The 23,381-nt window shown below is 42.6% G+C and overlaps 1 protein-coding gene across 2 annotated transcripts in view; it reads left to right on the top strand.

Moving 5' to 3' along the window:
- Positions 1 to 21,065, top strand: part of LOC108698182 (centrosome-associated protein 350) — a 36,509-nt gene extending 15,444 nt beyond the window's left edge. Inside the window, exons 12-29 of one of the 2 annotated variants that reach the window (XM_041572341.1) lie at positions 237 to 315; positions 2,395 to 2,531; positions 3,450 to 3,544; positions 3,622 to 3,732; positions 4,457 to 4,536; positions 8,212 to 8,321; positions 8,539 to 8,615; positions 8,698 to 8,885; positions 8,967 to 9,054; positions 10,814 to 10,948; positions 11,092 to 11,231; positions 12,018 to 12,112; positions 13,396 to 13,517; positions 13,789 to 13,868; positions 14,301 to 14,359; positions 15,412 to 15,786; positions 16,011 to 17,222; positions 20,214 to 21,065. In XM_041572341.1, coding sequence (XP_041428275.1) covers positions 237 to 315; positions 2,395 to 2,531; positions 3,450 to 3,544; positions 3,622 to 3,732; positions 4,457 to 4,536; positions 8,212 to 8,321; positions 8,539 to 8,615; positions 8,698 to 8,885; positions 8,967 to 9,054; positions 10,814 to 10,948; positions 11,092 to 11,231; positions 12,018 to 12,112; positions 13,396 to 13,517; positions 13,789 to 13,868; positions 14,301 to 14,359; positions 15,412 to 15,786; positions 16,011 to 17,222; positions 20,214 to 20,242 — 3,212 coding nt within the window. In that variant the 3' untranslated portion in view covers positions 20,243 to 21,065. Of the gene's footprint in view, positions 1 to 236; positions 316 to 2,394; positions 2,532 to 3,449; positions 3,545 to 3,621; positions 3,733 to 4,456; positions 4,537 to 8,211; positions 8,322 to 8,532; positions 8,616 to 8,697; positions 8,886 to 8,966; positions 9,055 to 10,813; positions 10,949 to 11,091; positions 11,232 to 12,017; positions 12,113 to 13,395; positions 13,518 to 13,788; positions 13,869 to 14,300; positions 14,360 to 15,411; positions 15,787 to 16,010; positions 17,223 to 20,213 lie in introns of both variants that reach the window. The other variant, XM_018229475.2, reaches the window with a different exon arrangement.
- The last annotated feature ends 2,316 nt before the right edge of the window (positions 21,066 to 23,381 follow it).

The raw sequence follows: 23,381 nt of genomic DNA, 5'->3' as shown, positions 1-23,381 counted from the left end.
GATTGGGTTTGAACAGTTATTTGGGGCCCCTATAACTAGAAGTAAGAGAATCCAAACCTGACTGATATTGGGCCCTTCGGACCACGCAAGGGCCCCTTACACGGGTCGATAAGGTGCTGACTCTGGAGGCCATGTAATGTAATGACATATCTTATGTCTTGGGGTGTATTTAGGGACCCCAAAACTGCATTTTTTACAGGATTTATTTATCACTTTCTAATCCTCACAAAATCCAGGATGGACAGATATGACAGCGCCTCCATGTGGGGAAGGCAAGGAGAAAGAGCGAGGGAGGAGAGAACCCTTCCCCAAAAGGTGGGTGGTCTTGTGCTCCTGCCACAGTTCTCCCACTGAGTCAATGATATTGATTGGATTTTTTTTTTTTAGAGCGCTAAAGCTTCCAAATGAATCAATGAAAGGTTGCTGGTCATTTAAACAAGTCCATTAATTTTCTCCTGAGGTTTGGGGGGCATTTTTTATTTGCGGGGGGGAATGGGGTAGTATTTGCATGATCAATTTTAACCTACAAAATGAAGTCAATGTTGGTTTCAGTGTTCTCCACTAGGGGGTGCTGCATGTCAACATGTCTCATTTGCTTCTCCCTGTGGTTTTGCTCTTTGCATAGTTAATGAAGAGTCGGGACACAGACGCTCCCACATTTATATATTTCTATTATTCTGCTCAGATCAGCCAGCAACAAATACATATCATGCACACAGCCTGGGACATGTAAGAAATTGCATTTTAATCAGCATTAAATGTATAAATAGGCTCCCCAAGAAAACAAAAACATTCTTAAGCAGCTGGTGAAATAGCTTGGGCTTCCTTTAGTGGAAGTGGTGCCTGGAACAAACGGGCTCGCCATTATTTTATAAAATGTATTTATATATAACTGATGTATAACTGCTCTTTAGCTGTTGTAAAACTGCAACCCCCTACAGCTGGAACTACTAACTGCCTTTATCTTGCCCTACTGTCTCCATCTTGCCCTACTGTCTCCATCTTGCCCTACTGTGTTCGTCTTGCCCTACTGTCTCCATCTTGCTCTACTGTCTCCGTCTTGCTGTACTGTCTCTGTCTTGCCCTACTCTCTCTGTCTTGCCCTACTGTCTTCATCTTGCTCTACTGTCTCCATCTTACTCTACTGTCAACGTCTTGCCCTACTGTCAACGTCTTGCCCTACTGTCAACGTCTTGCCCTACTGTCAACGTCTTGCCCTACTGTCAACGTCTTGCCCTACTGTCAACGTCTTGCCCTACTGTCAACGTCTTGCCCTACTGTCAACGTCTTGCCCTACTGTCAACGTCTTGCCCTACTGTCTCCATCTTCTCCTCCTGTCTCCGTCTTGTCCTGCGGTCTCCGTCTTGCCCTACTGTGTTCGTCTTGCCCTACTGTCACCATCTTGCTCTACTGTCTCCCTCTTACTCTACTGTCAACGTCTTGCCCTACTGTCTCCATCTTACTCTACTGTCAACGTCTTGCCCTACTGTCTCCGTCTTGCCCCACTGTCTCCGTCTTGCCCCACTGTCTCCATCTTCTCCTCCTGTTTCCGTCTTGCCCTACTGTCTCCATCTTGTCCTGCGGTCTCTTTCCTGCCCGGTGTCTCCATCTTTCTCCCATACATTGGGTCACATCAAGTGCACACAGGTGAGAGTGTATTGAATGGGTAGGAAAATGCTGGTGGCCTCTTTCAGTTCCACTATAACCAACAAAGAGCAGTGAGTCTTTATTGATATATTGTGTAAAAAGATCAATTTCATTTCTAATGATTTTTTTAAAGGCCCCTTGCTCACCTGACAGCCACCCATTGATCCCATTTATCCTGAGCAAAGAAGAAGAAAAAAAAACGGCTTCCCATATTTTTGGGAGTTGCGAACCAGCCCGCAGCATCCGCGGCATATGGTTTGGGAAGGGGGCGCGTGAATCGATTATTTGAATAATATAAGCACATAGTTAAATCTCCTCTGATCTCCTTTTCTGGTGAGGATTAGAGTGGTTTAACCTGTGGCACAGCAAAGATTAATTTAAAGTAATTGTTTTGCTTGGCCAACGTCTTATATAAATATGATTGGAGCCGAATCTGCCCCCAAGATTTACTGTTAAGTAATAGCCCCCGGCTCCTCTCTATAGTCACTTTCCAATTATACAACGCGTCCCCTCGTTCACTCGCCTTCCCTTTGTCTGTGTGTGTATGTAAGAAATAATTCATTAGAAATTCCATATACTTATAGTTTAATCTTAACACTACACTTACCCCAGAAACCCCAGTATTTTTAAAGGGTGTCTTGTATAACACCTACAAAATACCTCAAATGCCTGCCATAAAGAAAGACACAACTGTTGTACTTGTAGCCAGTTATAAAGCAGAGACAAATGTTCATTTGATATTATTAGCCCACAGAAAGGATCAGGGAAACATAGAGGTGACAGAAGACTTAAATCGCCACCAAGATCTCCAGGCTCCCCTGAGCGGCTCCGGAAACGTTCTCCCTCTCGTCCAAGTTGGAAAACTGGAATTTCACGAGAATCCGGTAAGGAATTTTATTTTCACAGAATGGCGAGGATCTCTCAGAGAGTTGGCACTGACATGGAGTAAAGGTCACCATATAAGTAGGTCACCATTTGGGCATCTCTCAGATCATACTGTAGGTCTATGCAAGTTGGGAGAGGACCATGTTTATGGGCTGGTTCTGTCCTAGGTTGGTGGGTTTTTCTAACCCTCCTGATATTGGCCAGGCAAGCTGTCAGCAGACCCCACACTGGGACCATTAAACTCCCAAATTATATTGGTTCATCTGTGACCAGTTTTGGATTCCGCCAGAATCAAGTTTGGAGGCTAAGGCTTATGTTACTTTCTTGACTTTCTTGATTTTTTTTTGAAGAAGAAGAATTGAAAAGATAATGCTCTTCACCTGTATAAATAAGCGAATGTTCTGTATAGGGCTGAAAGAGATAGGGCCAGTGCAATGCAGTGCTTTGGAAGAAATCCCCTAATTGTACATCCCACTTAGCACCTTCACTAATTATAAACCCATTTGTCTTAACCTCCGCGGCGGTATGTTCACCTTTCATGTTGCCGTAATCTCCTGCCTGCAGGAAGGCGACTGCCCGGTGATTTGTGCTGATGCATTAAGTAGGGGATGCTGTTCCCGTGTAAGCTGATTATTGCCTCTTGGCCTTATTCCGGCCTAAACAAAATTAAGCTTTAATCCTCAATTTATTTAATATAATCATAATAAATAAGTTTTAGTGAACGTGAATAAATAAAGAGTCCTGACGGCTGCTCGGTCTGACCTATTCATGGAATGTGTAGGGTGGAATACAGATAGATTTAGGGGTGTTGTATGTTTATTGTACATTTATAGGCAAATAAAATGAATGCAAGCCCTGCTTAGAGTGGTATAGTTCTCCTTTAATACGTCAATGTTTCTATTACGTCCCATTTGCAGAGAAAGGGAACTCTATGGCAGCTCCTCAGGAAGGGCAAGTGGCTCCATGGAGTGGGTTGGGGAAATCTCACATGGACATTGTGCAGAAGCTTAAGGTAGGGGTCTGACTGCGTGAAGAATTTGTGGGGGGGTCTTGAATCCCTAGTCATGGTTGTATTGTTGCGCTACTCAGAGGCAGAATGCGGAACAGGAAGAGAAGCTGGCGGCCCTGAGGGAGAAAGCGCGTCGGGAGGCCGCGGAGGCCGAGCATTGTATGGAGGAGCTGAAACGCAAGTCTATCATGGTAACAGTCATTTCCTATCCAATAGGCTTGAGTGGATATGTCCAATTTGTATCCCTCAGGTTATTCCTAAAAACTCCCAGCATTCCTTGGCAGCCAAATACTTGCTTTCCTATGGCTGGCAAGAGAATGATTTATGTGAGGTTCCTCACCTGAGCTTCTTCACCTGAGCTTCCTCATCTGAGCTTTTTCACTTGAGCTTCCTTGCCTGAGCTTCCTCACCTGAACTTCTTCACCTGAGCTTCCTCATCTGAGCTTTTTCACTTGAGCTTCCTCGCCTGAGCTTCCTCACCTGAACGTCTTCACTTGAGTTTCCTCGCCAGAGCTTCCTCAGCTTTCTCACCTGAGCTTCCTCAGCTTTCTCACCTGAGCTTCTTCACCTTTCTCATCTGAGCTTCCTCACTTGAGCTTCCTCATCTCAGCTTCCTCAGCTTCTTCACCTGAGCTTCCTGTGGACTGAGTCAATTCTGAGATCTCCAAATTGGATATGTTCATTTCATGTAAAACTTCAACCTCCCCAGCATCACCAAGAATCTATGAATGGCCCTCAAAAATAGGCAGATGTCTGGGATTGGTAGCCATCAGACCAGCACCACCTTGATGCAGTTGTCTCTCTGCATGGGCACAGCATGATCGAGTTGTTGGTCCAAACAATCAGTTTATCGCATGTACTGTATGCGATGCAAGCTGAACTGTAATAAATTGTCTTGTTTCTTTTCCCAAACAGCTGTTAAAATGTGACGGCCAAGTGGAATATGTTGAACCGAAGACACGTTGGCAGTTGCCCTCTAACGGGCCAGAAAACAGGTGAGTTATTGTCTATAAGAGCAAGGCCAGGTGAACTGAATTGGTAATGTTCTGTACAGTTTAATGGTCAGTCTGGCAATCAGCATGGTGTCAGTAACAGCATTAGCGTCTGATTCCCTTGGCACTAGTCAGTAGCAACTATGGGAGCAAGAATACTGAAGGGACTTTTAGGTCAAGGCTAATTTGCATGGTCTTGTTTTAAAACAAAATTGAGATGCATTTGGATTTTAGTAAATAACTCTCAATGTGTCAGCCAGGGAAGAGGCACCCAAATCCATCACTACTGCCTCCCATTCATTTCAGTTGGGATTCAGGCAGTGGTACCAAACGAAAAGCATCGGAACCAGCTGGCAGAGAATTTACCATCCTAAAGGAATTATAGGAGAGGAACAGCCGGGGCACCTTGTGGAATGGGCAGCCTGTTGCAGGGCTCTGGCACACTAAGGGTGCTATATAATGCCGGCAAACAAAGAGAAGCAAATAATGGCTGGAGGTTGCTGAGCCAGCACTTACATTCCAGGGAACAATTCTAACGGCTGGCAGCTTGTATGGGCCTTAAGTGAATTCTTGTCTCCATTAGAGAGAGAGAAAAATCATTTCACTACTCAGCCCGTAATTGTTCTACTCCGGCTCCCGGCCCCATCCGCGCTGCTCAAATCATTAACACGTTCTGCACACGCTGCTTTATGCCTGCGATTAATGGGCTGCCGCTGCTTTTAATGCCGGGGCCCGACAGTCCTTGGAATTACTTTATGTCTTTTTATGGAAGGAGTCTTAAAGGACCTTGAAGTCCAACAACCCCTACAAGTGCCAAGAAGTCTCCATCAACTTAATCCTCAAATAATGTCATTTGTAGGCCCCACAGCCTACAGAGAAACGTATGCCCCTTACTCTTATGCAGTTGGTCTATACTTCCCTGTGCCTCAGATACCCACTGATTTAGTGCTGCTTTGGAGAGAGAAGAGGAGACAGCCCATGGGTCAAGCCACAGTTTTCTATTCTTTAATCCGAACTGAACTCTACATATCTACTCTGCCCCAGTACCCCACAATGTTAATGCTAATTCAATTTATGGTTAATCCCTTTGCTAGCCAGTTACCCAATTAACACTTCATATAGCAGGGTGACTGTTACCCCAATGTTTCTATATATCTGTAACCTTGTTATGAGCTAAGGGGGCCCAGTCTGAAGGTCAGTTAGGGGGAGATTTGGGGTGAGTGCTTATTTGTACCCTGGGTACCCCTGGAACTACAGCAGGGTGACACCCCAATGTTTCTATATATCTGTAACCTTGTTATGAGCTAAGGGGGCCCAGTCTGAAGGTCAGTTAGGGGGAGATTTGGGGTGAGTGTTTATTTGTACCCTGGGTACCCCTGGAACTATAGCAGGGTGACGCCCCAATGTTTCTATATATCTGTAACCTTGTTATGAGCTAAGGGGGCCCAGTCTGAAGGTCAGTTAGGGGGAGATTTGGGGTGAGTGATTATTTGTATCCTGGGTACCCCCGGAACTATAGCAGGGTGACACCCCAATGTTTCTATATATCTGTTACCTTGTTATGAGCTAAGGGGGCCCAGTCTGAAGGTCAGTTAGGGGGAGATTTGGGGTGAGTGTTTATTTGTGCCCTGGGTACCCCTGGAACTATAGCAGGGTGACTGTTACCCCAATGTTTCTATATATCTGTAACCTTGTTATGAGCTAAGGGGGCCCAGTCTGAAGGTCAGTTAGGGTGAGATTTGGGGTGAGTGTTTATTTGTACCCTGGGTACCCCTGGAACTATAGCAGGGTGACACCCCAATGTTTCTATATATCTGTAACCTTGTTATGAGCTAAGGGGGCCCAGCCTGAAAGTCAGTTAGGGGGAGATTTGGGGTGAGTGCTTATTTGTGTCCTGGGTACCCCTGGAACTATAGCAGGGTGACACCCCAATGTTTCTATATATCTGTAACCTTGTTATGAGCTAAGGGGGCCCAGTCTAGAGGTAAGTTAGGGGGAGATTTGGGGTGAGTGTTTATTTGTACCCTAGGTACCCCTGGAACTATAGCAGGGTGACACCCCAATGTTTCTATATATCTGTAACCTTGTTATGAGCTAAGGGGGCCCAGCCTGAAAGTCAGTTAGGGGGAGATTTGGGGTGAGTGCTTATTTGTGTCCTGGGTACCCCTGGAACTATAGCAGGGTGACACCCCAATGTTTCTATATATCTGTAACCTTGTTATGAGCTAAGGGGGCCCAGTCTGAAGGCCAGTTAGGGGGAGATTTGGGGTGAGTGCTTATTTGTGCCCTAGGGAGAAATCTTTTTTTAGACTTTAGGTATGAAGCACCAGCAAGGAGAATTTTTGCCCAATTAAATTTTGCCAGGTATGGAAATGGCATGGAAATAATATTACCAGATCCATTATATGGAAGTTAAGTTTAACATGCACTTTATTAATTGCAGAAACATTTATCTAATGCACTTGCAAAGAAACCATTAATCATTGTATTTTGGCATCTTGTGTGAAGCCTTAGACAATTTATATTTAATCTCCACCCCCCAAAGCTTTAAAAAAATAAAAAAGAAACTAGAGATACTCTTAAATGCCAAAGGCCAATTGTCTTTAGAAACAAATATTAAATGGAGGGAAGAAAAGACTTAATAAATATTCCTTAAAGGGAGTGCGTGTAATCAGATTTAAGGGAAAACAAACGCCTAAGACAACTGTATAATCAAGCTTATATAATCTTTGAAGAACAAGTTCAAAGCTGCTGCGGCTTTTACTGATTACTAAAATGTAATTTGGATAACAGTGCAGAAAGCATTCAACCTTTTACCAGTAATTACCTGGAGAGCATCCAGGCCCACAGCCCCTGCCTCCAAATTCACTTTAAGGGAAAGAGATCAACTACGGCAGTGACATTACAACATGACTTAATCCCGGTGTTTACCAGGAATGCATTACTTGTATTATCCTTATAGGGAGGGAGTCACGTTCTGCTTCTCCTTGGGAAGGTGGGGGGAGAGAATTTATCGATACACCAGACTCTGGAGCCAGACAGACAGACTTCCAGGTTTAAGAGTTGTGTATAAATCAGGCATCTGACATTACCAATCAGATTGCCCTACAGTATAGATTGCCAATCACAACCATTTCATTAAGTTAGTCTCAAGCTCAGAACCGGAAGAAATGGGAACCTTGGAGATGCAACTGAAGCTATAGGGTTTAATTCAAGTCATATTTATGCATTACATTATTGGCAGCTAGAACCATTGAAGTAAGTAGGCCAACACCCTCATCAAAGATGGATTAAGGGAGACATTATGGTTTGGTTGATGATGTTTAGTATTTGTTTAGTTGGTTCATAATAAGGATAGATCTACAGAAAGATTAGGAGTGTTGAGGTCATCAGCTTGACATGTATTGGAGCGATAACGAGGAATGATAGGTTGATACATTAGCTATAAGTTTGAGATTGGTCTTATCTAGATGGCTGTTGACTTGTAGGGAGTAAATATAACATGTAATACTTTGAGAAACAATAGAATTGAAGATGCAAGAATTCCTCAGAAGGTTCTGAGATGGATAGAAAGGGAACTACCCTGAAGGACTAAGGAATACTTGGTTAGATGGAAAACACTTATGATCATGATGATCATACCAATGTCTCTAGATCTGTTTTTTTTTTTTTTTGTAGCTTAATGAATGATCTGAAAAGCCCTGGAGAATCAGCCTCATTAAGTAAAAAGCATAAAGCCGAAGATGGAATGAGCATCAATACAAGTAAAGCTCCTTGTGAGAGTCAAGGTAAGAAGTAGTTGACGGCGGTGGCCTTTTGGTGGCTCTCTAGTCAAGAGAAGCTGGAGGGCTTGTTACTTGCTTTAAAGAGTTGAGATACAACAGAAAGAGTCTTCTAAAACAGTAACCTGAAGGGAATTAAGCATGTCATCATTAATGTCCAACTGGTGGAATGTGTATATCTACTATAAATTATGTATAGATTCATTTCATCATTAAGTTGCAGATTCTGAAAGGAGCCAAGTGGAAGGGGATGAGAATTGGTGGGACCAGACAGAACCAGCCACAGACTCCACCAGCAAGGTAAGGGGCATCAGCTGTCTTCGGGCTGTTCCAGAGGGTGACACTCGTATCTGATCACATATACCATGGTTTCCCCTCACAGTGGAGTGAAATAAGCAAGTTTTATGGATCACCCAATATGTTCAAGCGCTTCAGTTGGGAAATGACCCAGCAGTATCTCAGAGAAGAGGAGCTGAGGGCAAGGCACCAGAGGGCATTGTTAAGGCTCAGAGAAGAGGCGGTCAAGGAGAAGGCCAAGGCAGAACTAGCATTGCTGGAACACCAAAGAAAGTAAGAAAACTTGGCGGGTTGTGGCCCTCATCTTTACGACAAGGCAACACTGTACCAATTTTTCTTTTTCTGCTAATGTAGATGTTCTGAGATTAATAAGGAACCCGGGAAAGTGGAGGATCTATTGAAGCGGGAGAATGAAATCCAGACCAACCTTAAACAGGAACAGGTGACCAAGAATAGAGTTTATTCTGTTATGGAGAGTGGTGATGGTTGTACAGATAATGTAGATATTCAGTTTGTTGTCAGGGGTCAGACCCCCAACAATCAGTTGTGCCTCTGGGGTCCTATAAAAGCAGGGGTCATTGCTTTGTCTGATATCATGTGTATGCCCAGCTTTCCTCCTCACATGGTTTTATCGTTTGCCTTGAATTAAAGGTTAAATAAATATTACAGGGAATGTAAATAGCAAGATCACAGCAGATGCTGGCAGCCTACCATGCTCCTGCCCAAGGGTGTCTCTGTATATAATACCAGCTGTTCAAATAACTTCAGTCTGTAGTTTACCCAAAGGTAGTATTTAAAATTGAACCAAGGCCATAACACTGAGAAAAGCACAGCGTAAATACACTGATACATATTCTTAAATTACTCACTAAAACTCTTGCTAAAATACACATTGCTTTAGATGAGTGGGCTCCAACCCATATGTCTAAATACAGTTATACAGAGGAATGCTCATAATTATATATACTCCTGTACTGTACTGTCTAAGGGAATCAATATGGCACCTCCTCCCATATGTATAAATACAAATATACAGAGAAGGAATGTTCTGGGCACACAATAAGCTATACACTCATACTGTACTGTCTAAGGGAATCAATATGGCACCTCCTCCTCCCATATGTATAAATACAAATATACAGAGAAGGAATGTTCTGGGCACACAATAAGCTATACCCTCATACTGTACTGTCTAAGGGAATCAATATGGCACCTCCTCCCATATGTATAAATACAAATATACAGAGAAGGAATGTTCTGGGCACACAATAAGCTATACCCTCATACTGTACTGTCTAAGGGAATCAATATGGCACCTCCTCCTCCCATATGTATAAATACAAATATACAGAGAAGGAATGTTCTGGGCACACAATAAGCTATACCCTCATACTGTACTGTCTAAGGGAATCAATATGGCACCTCCCTCCTCCCATATGTATAAATACAAATATACAGAGAAGGAATGTTCTGGGCACACAATAAGCTATATCCTCATACTGTACTGTCTAAGGGAATCAATATGGCTCCTCCCTCCTCCCATATGTATAAATACAAATATACAGAGAAGGAATGTTCTGGGCACACAATAAGCTATACCCTCATACTGTACTGTCTAAGGGAATCAATATGGCACCTCCTCCTCCCATATGTATAAATACAAATATACAGAGAAGGAATGTTCTGGGCACACAATAAGCTATACCCTCATACTGTACTGTCTAAGGCAGGGATCCCCAACCTTTAGAACCCGTGAGCAACATTCAGAAGTAAAAGGAGTTGGGGAGCAACACTAGCATGAAAAATGTTCTTTGGGTGCCAAATAAGGGCTGTGATTGGCCTTATAGTAGCCCCTATATGGATTGTCAACCAACACTGAGGCTCTGTTTGGCAGTACAACTAGTTTTTCTACAACCAAAACTTGCCTCCAAGCCTGGAATTTGAAAATAATCACCTGCTTTGAGGACACGGAGAGCAACATTCAAGGGGTTGGAGAGCAACATGTTGCTCACGAGCTACTGGTTGGGGACCACTGGTCTAAGGGAATCAATATGGCACCTCCTCCCATATGTATAAATACAAATATACAGAGAAGGAATGTTCTGGGCACACAATAAGCTATACCCTCATACTGTACTGTCTAAGGGAAACAATATGGCACTGACTGTTTTGATGTGATGTGACTGATTTGATTTCAATAGGCAGAAATTAAGCACCTGCACAATATTTACCGGGCAGCCCACCAAGAGAGGAAACTATTGCTGAGACAGCAGCAGGAAATTTTGCAGATGCGCCAGTCAGCGGCCCACATCCAGGAGAAACTGATACGCTCTGAGGTAAAGGGCTGAAATGTGAAGCGATCATTGTAGAATGTAAAGTCAATAGCAGCAAAGGGGTCCTTAGCTGCTGTTTTTATGGGGGAAATGTAAGACCCAGTATTAGGCGGCACAGAAAATAACTTGGCTTTGTACTTATTTAGTTGTCAGGTGAAGTCTCGGTCAGCTTGATTCTGAGTAACCCGATGGATCTGAGTGGGCAAGACACCCACTCTGCAGTTTCTGATCTCTCAGCTGATGACGGGGACCTCCTTGAGAATGAGAAGTCAAGAGGTGAAGATAGGCAAGTATTTTAGGTGTCCTTCTACATAATATAATCATCTTGAGCTTGTGTCATCTTCAGCCCCAACACTTCAGCTCCAACTGTGGCTCTGCATGAGTTCATCACAAAAACTGGAACACTCCTGAACAGGGGAGGGTGGTGAAATCCCGGCCTGGCCGGTAAAAATGTTGCTTGATGCCAATGTTATTTATAGGTAAAAACCAAAAATATAGGAAGGCCGGTATTTTTTTCCAGAAAAGGTGGCAACCCTAGTTGGGGATCACTGCCGTAGGGCCTATCTAGTTGGTTATCCAGGACCAGTTATTGAAAGAGGGCCCAGCGAAATGGCTCAGAGTTTAGGCCTTGCCAGCGGTTAACCCCCTGCCCAGCATGTTAGATTGTCACTGGGCTGTCCAACTGGAAGCCAGTTGTACCCAAGATCTAGTGACAGAAATAGGTGGGATTACTCAGTGGATCAAGTGCAGACGGCAGACCCAATTCCTTCCAGTGCCCCTTCCAGCACCATTATTTGGCCCCAGTCTAACTCACATCAAACATTGACATCAGACAATAGTGGGTCAGGTGCAGGTTTTAAGATATATCCGCTAGGAAGCTTGTGTTAGAAGAGGGTGGATAAGGGTTGGCCGTGACCCACACATCACTACCATAGACCTCTTTGCATGAGATAGTTTTTTTATAATAATCTGGCCCCCAAACATGTAAAATAGAGGATAATTGGCCCACATCATGGAATATCTTCAACAGCACTGGTCTTTATGTTCCAGTTTTATTTACTTTTATCTATAGCTTCCATTGCCCTGGTGATCCAGAATCTTCAGCAAGACACAGAGTCTCCATTGTCGATCACAGCCACACATCACTTTGTAGCACCGAGCACCAAGGTATGTCGGACTGGGTAAATACAGGATAAAAATATCCGTGCTGTGCATGAGCCTTTTCAGGGCAGTAAAGGGGATACTTGGGAAATGGTTCCAACATGGCGGTGCTCTAGAAGCAATTACCCTGTGCTGGTGGTAGTTTGGGTTCATTAGTAAGGCGTAGGCATTAAGAAGGAAAAAGCAGAGTATGTTTGGAACTAGCTAAGTACTTAAAGGGACCCTGTCATCGGAAAAAATGTTTTTTTCAAAATGCATCAGTTAATAGTGCTACTCCAGCAAAATTCTGCACTGTAATCCATTTCTCAAAAGAGCAAACAGATTTTTTTTATATTCAATTTTGAAATCTGACATGGGGCTAGACATTTTGTCAATTTCCCAGCTGCCCCTGATCATGTGACTTGTGCCTGCACTTTAGGAGAGAAATGCTTTCTGGCAGGCTGCTGTTTTTCCTTCTCAATGTAACTGAATGTGTCTCAGTGGGACATGGGTTTTTACTATTGAGTGTTGTTCTTAGATCTACCAGGCAGCTGTTATCTTGTGTTAGGGAGTTGTTATCTGGTTACCTTCCCATTGTTCTTTTGTTTGGCTGCTGGGGGGGAAAGGTTGGGGGTGATATCAGTCCAACTTGCAGTACAGCAGTAAAGAGTGATTGAGGTTTATCAAAGCACAAGTCACATGACTTGGGGCAGCTGGGAAATTGACAATATGTCTAGCCCCATGTCTGCTGGGGGGGAAAGGTTGGGGGTGATATCAGTCCAACTTGCAGTACAGCAGTAAAGAGTGATTGAGGTTTATCAGAGCACAAATCACATGACTTGGGGCAGCTGGGAAATTGACAATATGTCTAGCCCCATGTCAGATTTAAAAATTGAATATAAAAAAATCTGTTAGCTCTTTTGAGAAATGGATTTCAGCGCAGAATTCTGCTGGAGCAGTACTATTAACTGATGCATTTTGAAAAAAATATTTTTTCCCATGACAGTATCCCTTTAAATCTCTGTTAGGGGTTAAGAGATTCTGTGTTAGTTGCTTTGCTGTGGTTCAATTAACGCGAGTCCTGTGCCAAGGAGACTGATTACAATTAACGCCATTAAGGATAAATGCTCCTATTTTAAACATAAGACATTACCCATGGGTACAAATGCTGATGATATTTTCAGCAGCCAACTAGATGTGCCTGCTTACAGTTATGATGATAGACGGGTTTCTCAGCACAGATGCATAAATAAATAAAAATATTAACCCACACGGCGTGCCCTAGAAATGATGTCTGTTACACATTACAGATGGAGCAACGGAGCACAATCCTTTACCGGCGGAACCCATGGCGGAGTTTGTTCCGAATAATCCATCTCCTCTCAATCAGACGGGCCCGGGGACCCACGAGTATCCCGGCCATCACTCACTGGTGAGACGGCTACAATATATCCTTACTGTACATTTCTCATATTGTGAGTTTCAACGAATGGGACGTGAATCGGCCACTGCCTGTTACTAAGGCTGGTATTTTATAACACAGACTGCTGGGAGTTGTAGTACAGGTGCTGCCTCACTGCCACATATTCCTTGAATGCTCACGCACAGAAATATAGAAGGTTTTATTTCATTGAAATATATGATATATATGAATATATGATAATAGCCTTTAATGTTAATTTCAATTTATGTTCTGTGATTAGGAGATAAATGGGCCTGTTCATGAAGATCAATCACTTGTAACTGGCGCCGTACAGACAACTGGACCCCAGCCAGGACAGTGGTAAATACAGTGGAATGATCCCTTCCTAACCCGATAAATTCTTTACGACTCTGCAGAATCCATATAATAAAATACAAGTATGCAGGAATGTTCTGGCTACAACTATGCCCGTATACTGTACTGTCTATGGTTAATTATTTGGTTTCGATGTTCATAAAAACGGACACATTTACTTTCTTTGCTTTCAAATTTAATGTATAAATCCAGATCTTCGCGTCAGGCTGGGTATAGGCAGTAGTGCCTTACGGCCGACTAAGTTAATAGTCTTCTTCATAATCAATCAATAGGCAAATCAATACTTTGCACTAGATCTATCACAGTAAATCGTTCATCTGTTAAGCAGAGCTGTGCATAGACGTTATTAAATTTAGCTTGTAACGTTCATTGGCAACAAAGTGACGGAAGAGGGAAATAAAAATATCTGAATTTTAGGAGCCTGGCGGCGGAGGCAGACGCGGAAAAGCCAATTCAAGGCATCGACCGGCGTCAAAGTAAGAATATAATGAATCGTTCGGATAAGTCTTTCCAGTAACATATGTGGGATTGGTTGGGCCTGATTGAAAAGATATTTTTGTTTATTAAATAAATGGAGTCTCAGAGGTCCACAATTTTTAGTAGGGGGAGGGCAATTAAAGGGGAACTGTTCCGGTAAAACTGACTTTTTTGAATGTTGTATGGTTTGGCAACATGTGGTTTTCTGGAACTGGTTATCCAGTGGTGTAACCAGAGGTTACTGGACCCAACTGCAAAATCATTTAAAGACGCCTTCAATTTTAGGTAGGGATGCACCGAATCCAGGATTCGGTTCGGGATTCGGCCAGGATTCGGCCTTTTTCAGCAGGATTCGGATTCGGCCAAATCCTTCTGCCCAGCCGAACCGAATCCTAATTTGCATATGCAAATTAGGGGCGGGAGGGAAATTGCATGACTTTTTGTCAGAAAACAAGGAAGTAAAAAATGTTTTCCCCTTACCACCCCTAATTTGCATATGCAAATTAGGGTTCGGATTCGGTTCGGTATTTGGCCGAATCTTTCACGAAGGATTCGGGGGTTCGGCCGAATCCAAAAAAGTGGATTCGGTGCATCCCTAATTTTAGGTATGGACCCCATCCCATATGTCCTGGGATCCCCAACATTGACAGGATCTGTCATCTCAATACATGTTTAGTGTAATCATCAAATATTCATGGGTTATATAAATCAGATCTTGGTAGGTGCTTTGGTTGAAAAATAATAACTTTTTCCACTTTGCCTTTGAAAAAAATCAAACCCCTCAGGACACATCAGGTTCCTGTAGGTCAAGATGGCAGCCTATTGGTCCATGTTTGGGACCCTTCTGACAGCCTTGATGTAGAGCAAGAACCACACAGGGACATTGATGTAGTCCTCTTCTGATAGTTGACTAGGGGAGCGAAAAATCATCGCCCCATTTGACCAAGCCTGTTGGTGGCCATATTAGGTCATCCCAGCATGCCCAACCTACAATAAATATTATAAATAATGCTGGACCTGTGACGACTGTATGCTACCGTTTAATTTGTAGATCATGGAACACCATGTCATGACAAAGAATCCTCTGAACCAACCCCATCAGGTTTAGGAACTCCTAAATCTTCTGAAAATGTGAGTGAAGAGCACTACAATTCAAAGACATGTGACCAGTCTTCTTGCAGGGGTTTAACAAAGTCCATCACTACACCAAGGTTAGTTGTGAGCAATGAACATCATCCCTCCCTCGAAGAGTTCTGTAAAGTTTCTGCTATACTCATCAACATCTCAGAAAGTTCATACTCCACACTAGATCGTGGGGAAGGAGATCAGGACACCGAGAGTGGAGATTCTGAAGTTTTTGACATGGAGTCTGAACGCTTAGCAAGCCAAGATCAACTAATGGAGAACGAGGAATCACTCTTAACAGGTAATAATCCTGCAGTATTATAAGTAAATCTATCATGACATCAAAAGACCTTAACTATTCTTCAGTCTTTGGTGTTTTCGTTCAAAAATAGCCTGCAAGAGACAATATGGGCTTATTCCAACTTCTGTGAGAAATAGTAATAGTCCTGAAATATTACATCACAACAATGAAATAATGGACAATGATGGGAACCTCCCATATTTTTTTCTTCTTCTCCATTGTAGGGGTTTGTATTGACCAAAGCCATGAAGATCAAGCAGCAGAAAATACTAAAGGCCTACTGCAGAATTCCAAAAACCCAGTAGTCATGGCAAGTGAAATGTTGAAAAACAAGCCAGCTCCTTTGGCTTCCGAATCCTTCCCGACCTCCGAGGACGTTTCAGATGCAAAAAGTGATAGCTGGGAATATTCAAGTAAAGGGCAGGTTAATAATGCAGTCAAAATTACAAACACACAGAAGTCGATGTCAATGAGTCCAGAAGATGTTAGTAATATAGCCGAAATGAGTCCACCTGACATTAAAGACCGTCCGACAGTGACGGAAAATAATGAAAAACAATTTGTTATAGAAAACCTAATCTCCAAGAAAATTGAGACAGTGCCATCCCAGGCTGCATCCCCCAGAGATTTATTTAAGATTAAAAGCTTGCCACCTCAGAGTGAGGGCGATATCATATTCATCACCGATGAAGTTCTACAGCCTGTTGAAGACACCTTGTCAGAAATACTGTTTTCAGCTGATGAAACGCTTTCATGTGGAAATGGAGTGGAGTTACATTCAATAAAAAAGGATTCCTCTTTTCATAGTGACGATGCTGAGTCAATTGGAAGTCATGATATCGACAGCGAAGACTTTCCAACCCCACCCGAGGAGGTCTTCTTATCAGAAACGGAGGATTTAGAAAGTGCCCCGGACGATAGTTTAATTGATCAAATTCATTTATTATATACAAATCAGTTAAATGACGACAATCTACTTCCTCCTGCCAAACTGGATCAAGAAGCTTTGTCTCAAGAAAAAAATACCTTCTTGTCTTCCACAAAAGCAACAAGCAATGAAAGATCAACACTGGTAGGTAAACCACCAAGACCATATTTAACTCTGTCTAAGGTAGAAGAAGATAATGATGACTCCTTGGCTTCCTTTGCTTTAGGAGACAGAGTTTTAGTAAAAGGTTCTATGCCAGGTACCCTAAGATATAAAGGGTTGGTCTTTTTCCAAGAAGGACATTGCGCTGGAGTAGAACTTGACAACGCAGAAGGAAAACATGATGGCACATTTGAGGGTGTTAAGTATTTTGAATGCCCTAAAAACTGTGGTATTCTTGTCAGACCTGATGAACTATCACATCTGTTGGTTGATGATAAGTCAAACATAGACTATATTGATGATAGCTCTTTCCATGGGGATCCACCTCCTAGAGATAACGGCTCAGGTAAGGAATACAAAACCGATTTCAAAGTGGGTAAATTTTGGTAAATGTGACATTAAACAGCCTATGAAGGTCCAGTGAAAATAAAATAAGTTCTTGTTGTTTGGAGCCTTCAAGAGAAAGAACTGTAGGAGGGGTGTTTGGAGCCTTCTTGTTATGAGCCAAGGGGGCCCAGAATGAAGGCCAGTTAGGGGGAGATTTGGGGTGAGTGCTTATTTGTACCCTGGGTACCCCTGGAACTATAGCAGGGTGACTGTTACCCCAATGTTTCTATATATCTGTAACCTTCTTAAGAGCTAAGGGGGCCCAGCCTTAAGGCCAGTTAGGGGGGGATTTGGGGTGAGTGCTTATATGTACCCTGGAACTATAGCAGGGTGACTGTTACCCCAATGTTCCTATATATCTGTAACCTTCTTATGAGCTAAGGGGGCCCAGCCTTAAGGCCAGTTAGGGGGGGATTTGGGGTGAGTGCTTATTTGTACCCTGGAACTATAGCAGGGTGACTGTTACCCCAATGTTTGTATATATCTGTAACCTTGTTATGAGCTAAGGGGGCCCAGTCTGAAGGTCAGTTAGGGGGATATTTGGGGTGAGTGCTTATTTGTGCCCTGGGTACCCCTGGAACTATAGCAGGGTGACACCCCAATGTTTCTATATATCTGTAACCTTGTTATGAGCTAAGGGGGCCCAGTCTGAAGGTCAGTTACGGGGAGATTTGGGGTGAGTGCTTATTTGTACCCTGGGTACCCCTGGAATAATAGCAGGGTGACTGTTACACCAGTGTTGGCACTGAAATACTTATAAATGCTGTACTGCATCTGTGCAAAAACCTCTCCAGGTGCTTTAGGGAAGCCACAGAAATAATTTTAGAAATGTTGGTTTCATTACAAACAACTATTTTTAGGCTTGTGCCACGGTGTTAAGTATAGGGACTAGAACTAACCAGGGTTAATTTTCTATAGGTTAACATTTAAGACACCCCTCTGTGAGTGACCATAGCAGTCCTTCGAGTTTGCCCCCCCCCCCCTCAGTCCACAATTTGGAAGTCCCTGATTTGGAGCCCAATCCAGAAATGCAAATAGCTGCTCCTACACTCTCATTAATAATCTTTGATTGGCCGCAAGACTTTGCTCAGTCCAAATTTCACAGTCAGACCCTTAAAGGGAGATTGGTGCAATCAATATGGAGATCTCATCTGTCTGCAAAACAGCCGCAGGACACAATGTCCCGAGTTTCTTGCAAATCTGCACAACGTTGTGATACTCTAAAGTTAGAGAAGATTAACCATTTCATGCTCACGTGAGCTTGACGCTGCAGTGAGGAATAGAGACACAGTATTGTGTTTGCATTTGTATTCATAGAGTGACGTAGATTTACTGAGGTGCTGCTATTAAAATTGAGAATGCTGGTGGTGCTGTTTGATGCTGAAGTGGTTTTTAATTGGATGAATGAAGTTCTGCTTCTACAGAACTGCATTTTGAATGGTCCCCAGTATTGAAACCAAGGTTGTGGGCTAGGGCCTAAGCAGTCCCATAAAGAGAAGAATAAAGTGGTCTTTGCCTGACAGTGCTTTCAAACCTAATCCTAATCCTTGACCACACGTGAGTCAACAATTTATCTTGTTGGCCCTATACAAGGTCTATAATAGCTCGCCCTCAACCCACATCACCTTGTTTGCTCACACTGCCCCACACTTGGTCCACATGCAACAAATCCTTCCTGTGATTGCTCCCCCTTTATAGTGCCCCCCTTTCTCTGCTCCCCAGGCATGTTCTGCTTCCCATCCCAAGTTTTGGACCTGCATGAGCTGATATTGGCTTTAGTCCCTCCATATCAAGCTGCCAGCATATGGGCCAGGGTAGCAATCCAATCAGGTTTGGAATGCCTGTCGGTAAGGAATGCCTAGGCCTAATAATGTGGTCCTCACCAAACGATCTTTCATAGGAATATTTTGGGCCAAATGATTGAATTGGCCTAATATATGCCTATCCATGTGGGTGGCCAGACTGAGCAAAGATCTGCTTAACCTTGCCAAATCAGAAGTATTCACGCAAGGCTCAGCTGTAGGAAGACTCCACCGCATTTCACGCAAGGCTCAGCTGTAGGAAGACTCCACCGCATTTCAGTGGCTCTGGAAGGTTTTCTTAATCCAGATACGATTTGTTCCACTCACAAAGACATTAGAGTTGTTTGCCTTGCTGCTGACATTGGTGTTTTCTCTGGCTTAGCAAACAGTTTGCACAATAATGCTAATTATGTATGCACATAACACTCCCATGCTTCCCCAGGCACAAACCCAAGCTTCCCACATCAGCTTATGTAAAGTAACAGGCCTGTGTCACTTCTCTACACAAGGCTAGAAACAATGGCATTCCTTTTCCCTTTTCTTTCCTTTCTGAGCTCTTTTTGAGAAGTTTCCTTTGAAAATAACCATAGGAAGTGACATGAGAAAACAAGAACAGTTAGAGGAGGGGTTCACAGGCACATTCTTGCTGTTGCTTTAGATACACAAGGCTTTCTTAACTTCTGAAGGAAAACTCCACCAAAACATTTAACAGTATTGTTTGTTGTGTGCCCAGAACATTCCTTCTCTGTATATTTGTATTTATACATATGGGAGGAGGGAGGTGCCATATTGATTCCCTTAGACAGTACAGTATGAGGGTATAGCTTATTGTGTGCCCAGAACATTCCTTCTCTGTATATTTGTATTTATACATATGAGAGGAGGTGCCATATTGATTCCCTTAGACAGTACAGTATGAGGGTATAGCTTATTGTGTGCCCAGAACATTCCTTCTCTGTATATTTGTATTTATACATATGGGAGGAGGTGCCATATTGATTCCCTTAGACAGTACAGTATGAGGGTATAGCTTATTGTGTGCCCAGAACATTCTTTCTCTGTATATTTGTATTTATACATATGGGAGGAGGGAGCTGCCATATTGCTTCTCTAAGACAGAACATTATGCCTTTCTTTGATTTTTCCAGGGACTCAGGATAAAGTCACTGGTGAATAACCAATCCTACATCACTGAAACGCCAAGCACAAGGACAATTGCCTGGCAGAACAAATATTGCTACATGAGACGCCTCCGTCTATTCTACAGAGAATAACGATCATCGTTTGCTCTTTCTCTCTCTGATTTGCACTGTTATTATATGGTTGTTAGTTATCGACTCTTATTGGTTAGAGATGATTGAGCCGAGAGTTGAATCATTCAGAAATAGAGTGAAGCTTTGTTACTCTGTCACCTACTACTAGTGACGGTTGGTTGGTTGCTATGGGCTACTACCCTGGCAATAAATGACACCATTTTTATGAAATGAAGAGGACATCAGAGTACTGTGCTTAGTGCCAATGAATCAGGTATTCTGGGAGGGGGTGGATGAGTCCCTTTTGTCTCTTATTTAGATATTTAGCTCAGGGCAACAGGATTTGCCTCTGTATAACAAAAAGCCTATTTGGGATTTAGTAAAGCAACCCCCACCCAGTAATTCAGGTAAATGCAAATAACTCTCAGCAGATAATTGCAGAAGAAATAATGTGCAATCAGTGGCAGCACAGTGATACGCATGAGAGCTAACAACAAATCCCCTATAGATAATGGGGGTACAAGCCCAGGTCACAATGGGGCAGTCAAGCCAAATGAATCCCAGGTTGGTTAAGAATTTCCCAATGCATGATGTTTAAAGGACAACTAAAGTCTTGAGAGACTAAAGGATATGCGTGTTAGTAATGGAACAGCTCCTTTTAACCCCTTTACATTTAAGTTCACTTTTAGTAGGTTATAGAATGGCTCATTTTAATCAACTTTTCAACTGGTCTTCATTTTTTCTTTACTTTATAGTATAGAATATTTAGCCTTTGTCTGATGCTTTACAGCTTTCATATGGGGGTCCCTCACCCCATCTAAAAAAAAATGCTCTGTAAGGCTACAAATGTATTGTTATTGCTTCTTTTTATTCCTCATCTTTCTATTCAGGCCTCTCCTATCCCTATTCGCTTATTCAAATCAATGCATGGTTGCTAGGGGAATTTGGACCCTGGCAACCAGATGGCTGAAATTGCAGCTGCTGAATAAAAAGCTAAATAACTCAAAAACCACAAATGAAAACCAATTGCAAATTGTCTCAGAATATTCCTTTTCTACATCATACTAACAGTTCATTTAAAGGCGAACAAGCCCTTTAATCCCTCGCTGTTATCAGCCACGCCTCGAGATCACTGTGGGAGTGGGGCTCAAGCAATCGGGGAGCAGGAGGGTAAAGGAGAGCTGTAGTTATGTGGGTGCAGCTGTACGGCATTAATTTTGCACACAATTATAACAGCCCCCCACTGACATTTATGAATTTATGAAAGTATAAGGTAGGGATGCACCTAGGGTTGCCACCTTTTCTGGGGAAAAATACCGGCCTTCCTATATATTTATCTTTTTTCCTATTAATAACATTGACATCAGCCATCATTTTTATCGACCAGGCCAGTAAAATATTGGCCAGGTGGCAACCGTAGGCACCGAATCCAGGATTTGATTCAGCCAGGATCCGGCCTTTTTCAGCAGGATTTGGATTCAAATCCTTCTGCCCGGCCGAACCGAATCATAATCCTAATTTGCATATGCAGGGAGTAGGGTTGTCATCTATTCCTAAATCGGGTGACTTTTTGTCGCAAAACAAGGAAGTGAAAAATGTTTTCCCCTTCCCACCCCTATTTTGATTATGCAAATTAGGATTTGTTTCGGTATTCTGCCGAATCTTTCGTGGGGAATCCAAAATAGTGGATTTGGTGCATCCCTAGTATAAAGGCTCACTTACCTTCTCCAGGAAGCAAATTAGAAACTGATTTCCCGTCATTACTGAAAAACTCACTGTAACATGTAGTGTTACTAGAAATGCTGCATTTTATATACTGAATGTACTGGACTGGCCCGACAGTAATAATTCAGTCCTTAAAGGTCACCCCCAGTTGCTCCCCATCTTGTTACACATGTTTTGTGGGTCAGTGGCACTGCACATGCTCAGTGGGCTCTGGGCTGCTGATGAGAAGCTACACTTATGAGTTATGGGAAATCATCACGTGTGACTTCACTACAGGTATGGGATCCGTTATCTGGAAAACCATTATCCAAAAAGCTCTGAATTACGGGAAGGCCGTCTCCCATAGGCTCTATTTCAATCAAATTGTTTAGATTTTTATAAATTATTTCCTTTTTCTGTGTAATAATAAAACTGTCGCTTCTACTTGATCCCAACTAAGATATAATTAATCCTTATTGGAAGCATAACCATTTTATTGGGGTTATTTAATGTTTATATGAGTTTTTAGGAGGCTTAAGGTATGAAGATCCAAATTGCAGAAAGATCCCTTATCCAGAACCCAGGTCCCGAACATTCTGGATAACAGGTCCCATACATGTATAGATAAATCATTAGTGCCTTATTTACACATGGACAGAAATGAGACCATTTTTATCTTTAATACTTTTATCTATATGATCGATTAGTGTTTGAAAAAATTGCCTATTTTTAAATAAATATATATTTTTCAATCTTACTGTGGTTGTTATTGTGTCTATTTTCTAGTGAATTGTTAAGACAAATGTGTCCAGAACAGAATTCTTTTCCCATTGGGCTGGCTAGCATGGCCCTACTGGGGAGCCCAACAATATCACTGGCCGCTGCTGTATATTGGTGGTGTTGTTGAACTACAAACAGTTGGAAGATACAAATGAAATACAAAATGTAATTACCCGTGTAATCCCATCAAAGAGAACACAGAGGGATTTTAGCCTTCAGATGTACTGATTCCCCATGAGGAATTCAATATCAAGATTGCTCACAACTCTGATCTGGTACTTGGCTTTGCTGTGATTATTAGGGAATGCCAATCAATACAGTATGTGGTGCCCGTCTCAGGAGAGAATGCCCGTGAATACACAGTGCCCATCCCAAGGAACAATGCCAATGAATACACAGTGCCCAGCTCAAGAGAGAATCCCAATCAATAAATTGCAGGACTGCCAAAAAAAACATGGTGCCCAATTCAGAAGAGAATGTCAATAAATATATGGTGCCCATCCCAGAAGAGATTGCCAGTGACTTCACAAAGCCTATCTCAGGAGAGTATGCCAATCAAAACATCTCAGGAGAGAATGC

This window comes from Xenopus laevis, chromosome 8L (assembly GCF_017654675.1).
Source record: "Xenopus laevis strain J_2021 chromosome 8L, Xenopus_laevis_v10.1, whole genome shotgun sequence".
NCBI classification, from domain to species: Eukaryota; Metazoa; Chordata; class Amphibia; order Anura; family Pipidae; genus Xenopus; species Xenopus laevis.
The sequence above is the reverse complement of the archived record's forward strand: the minus strand, read 5'-3'. Positions and strand labels throughout refer to the sequence as shown.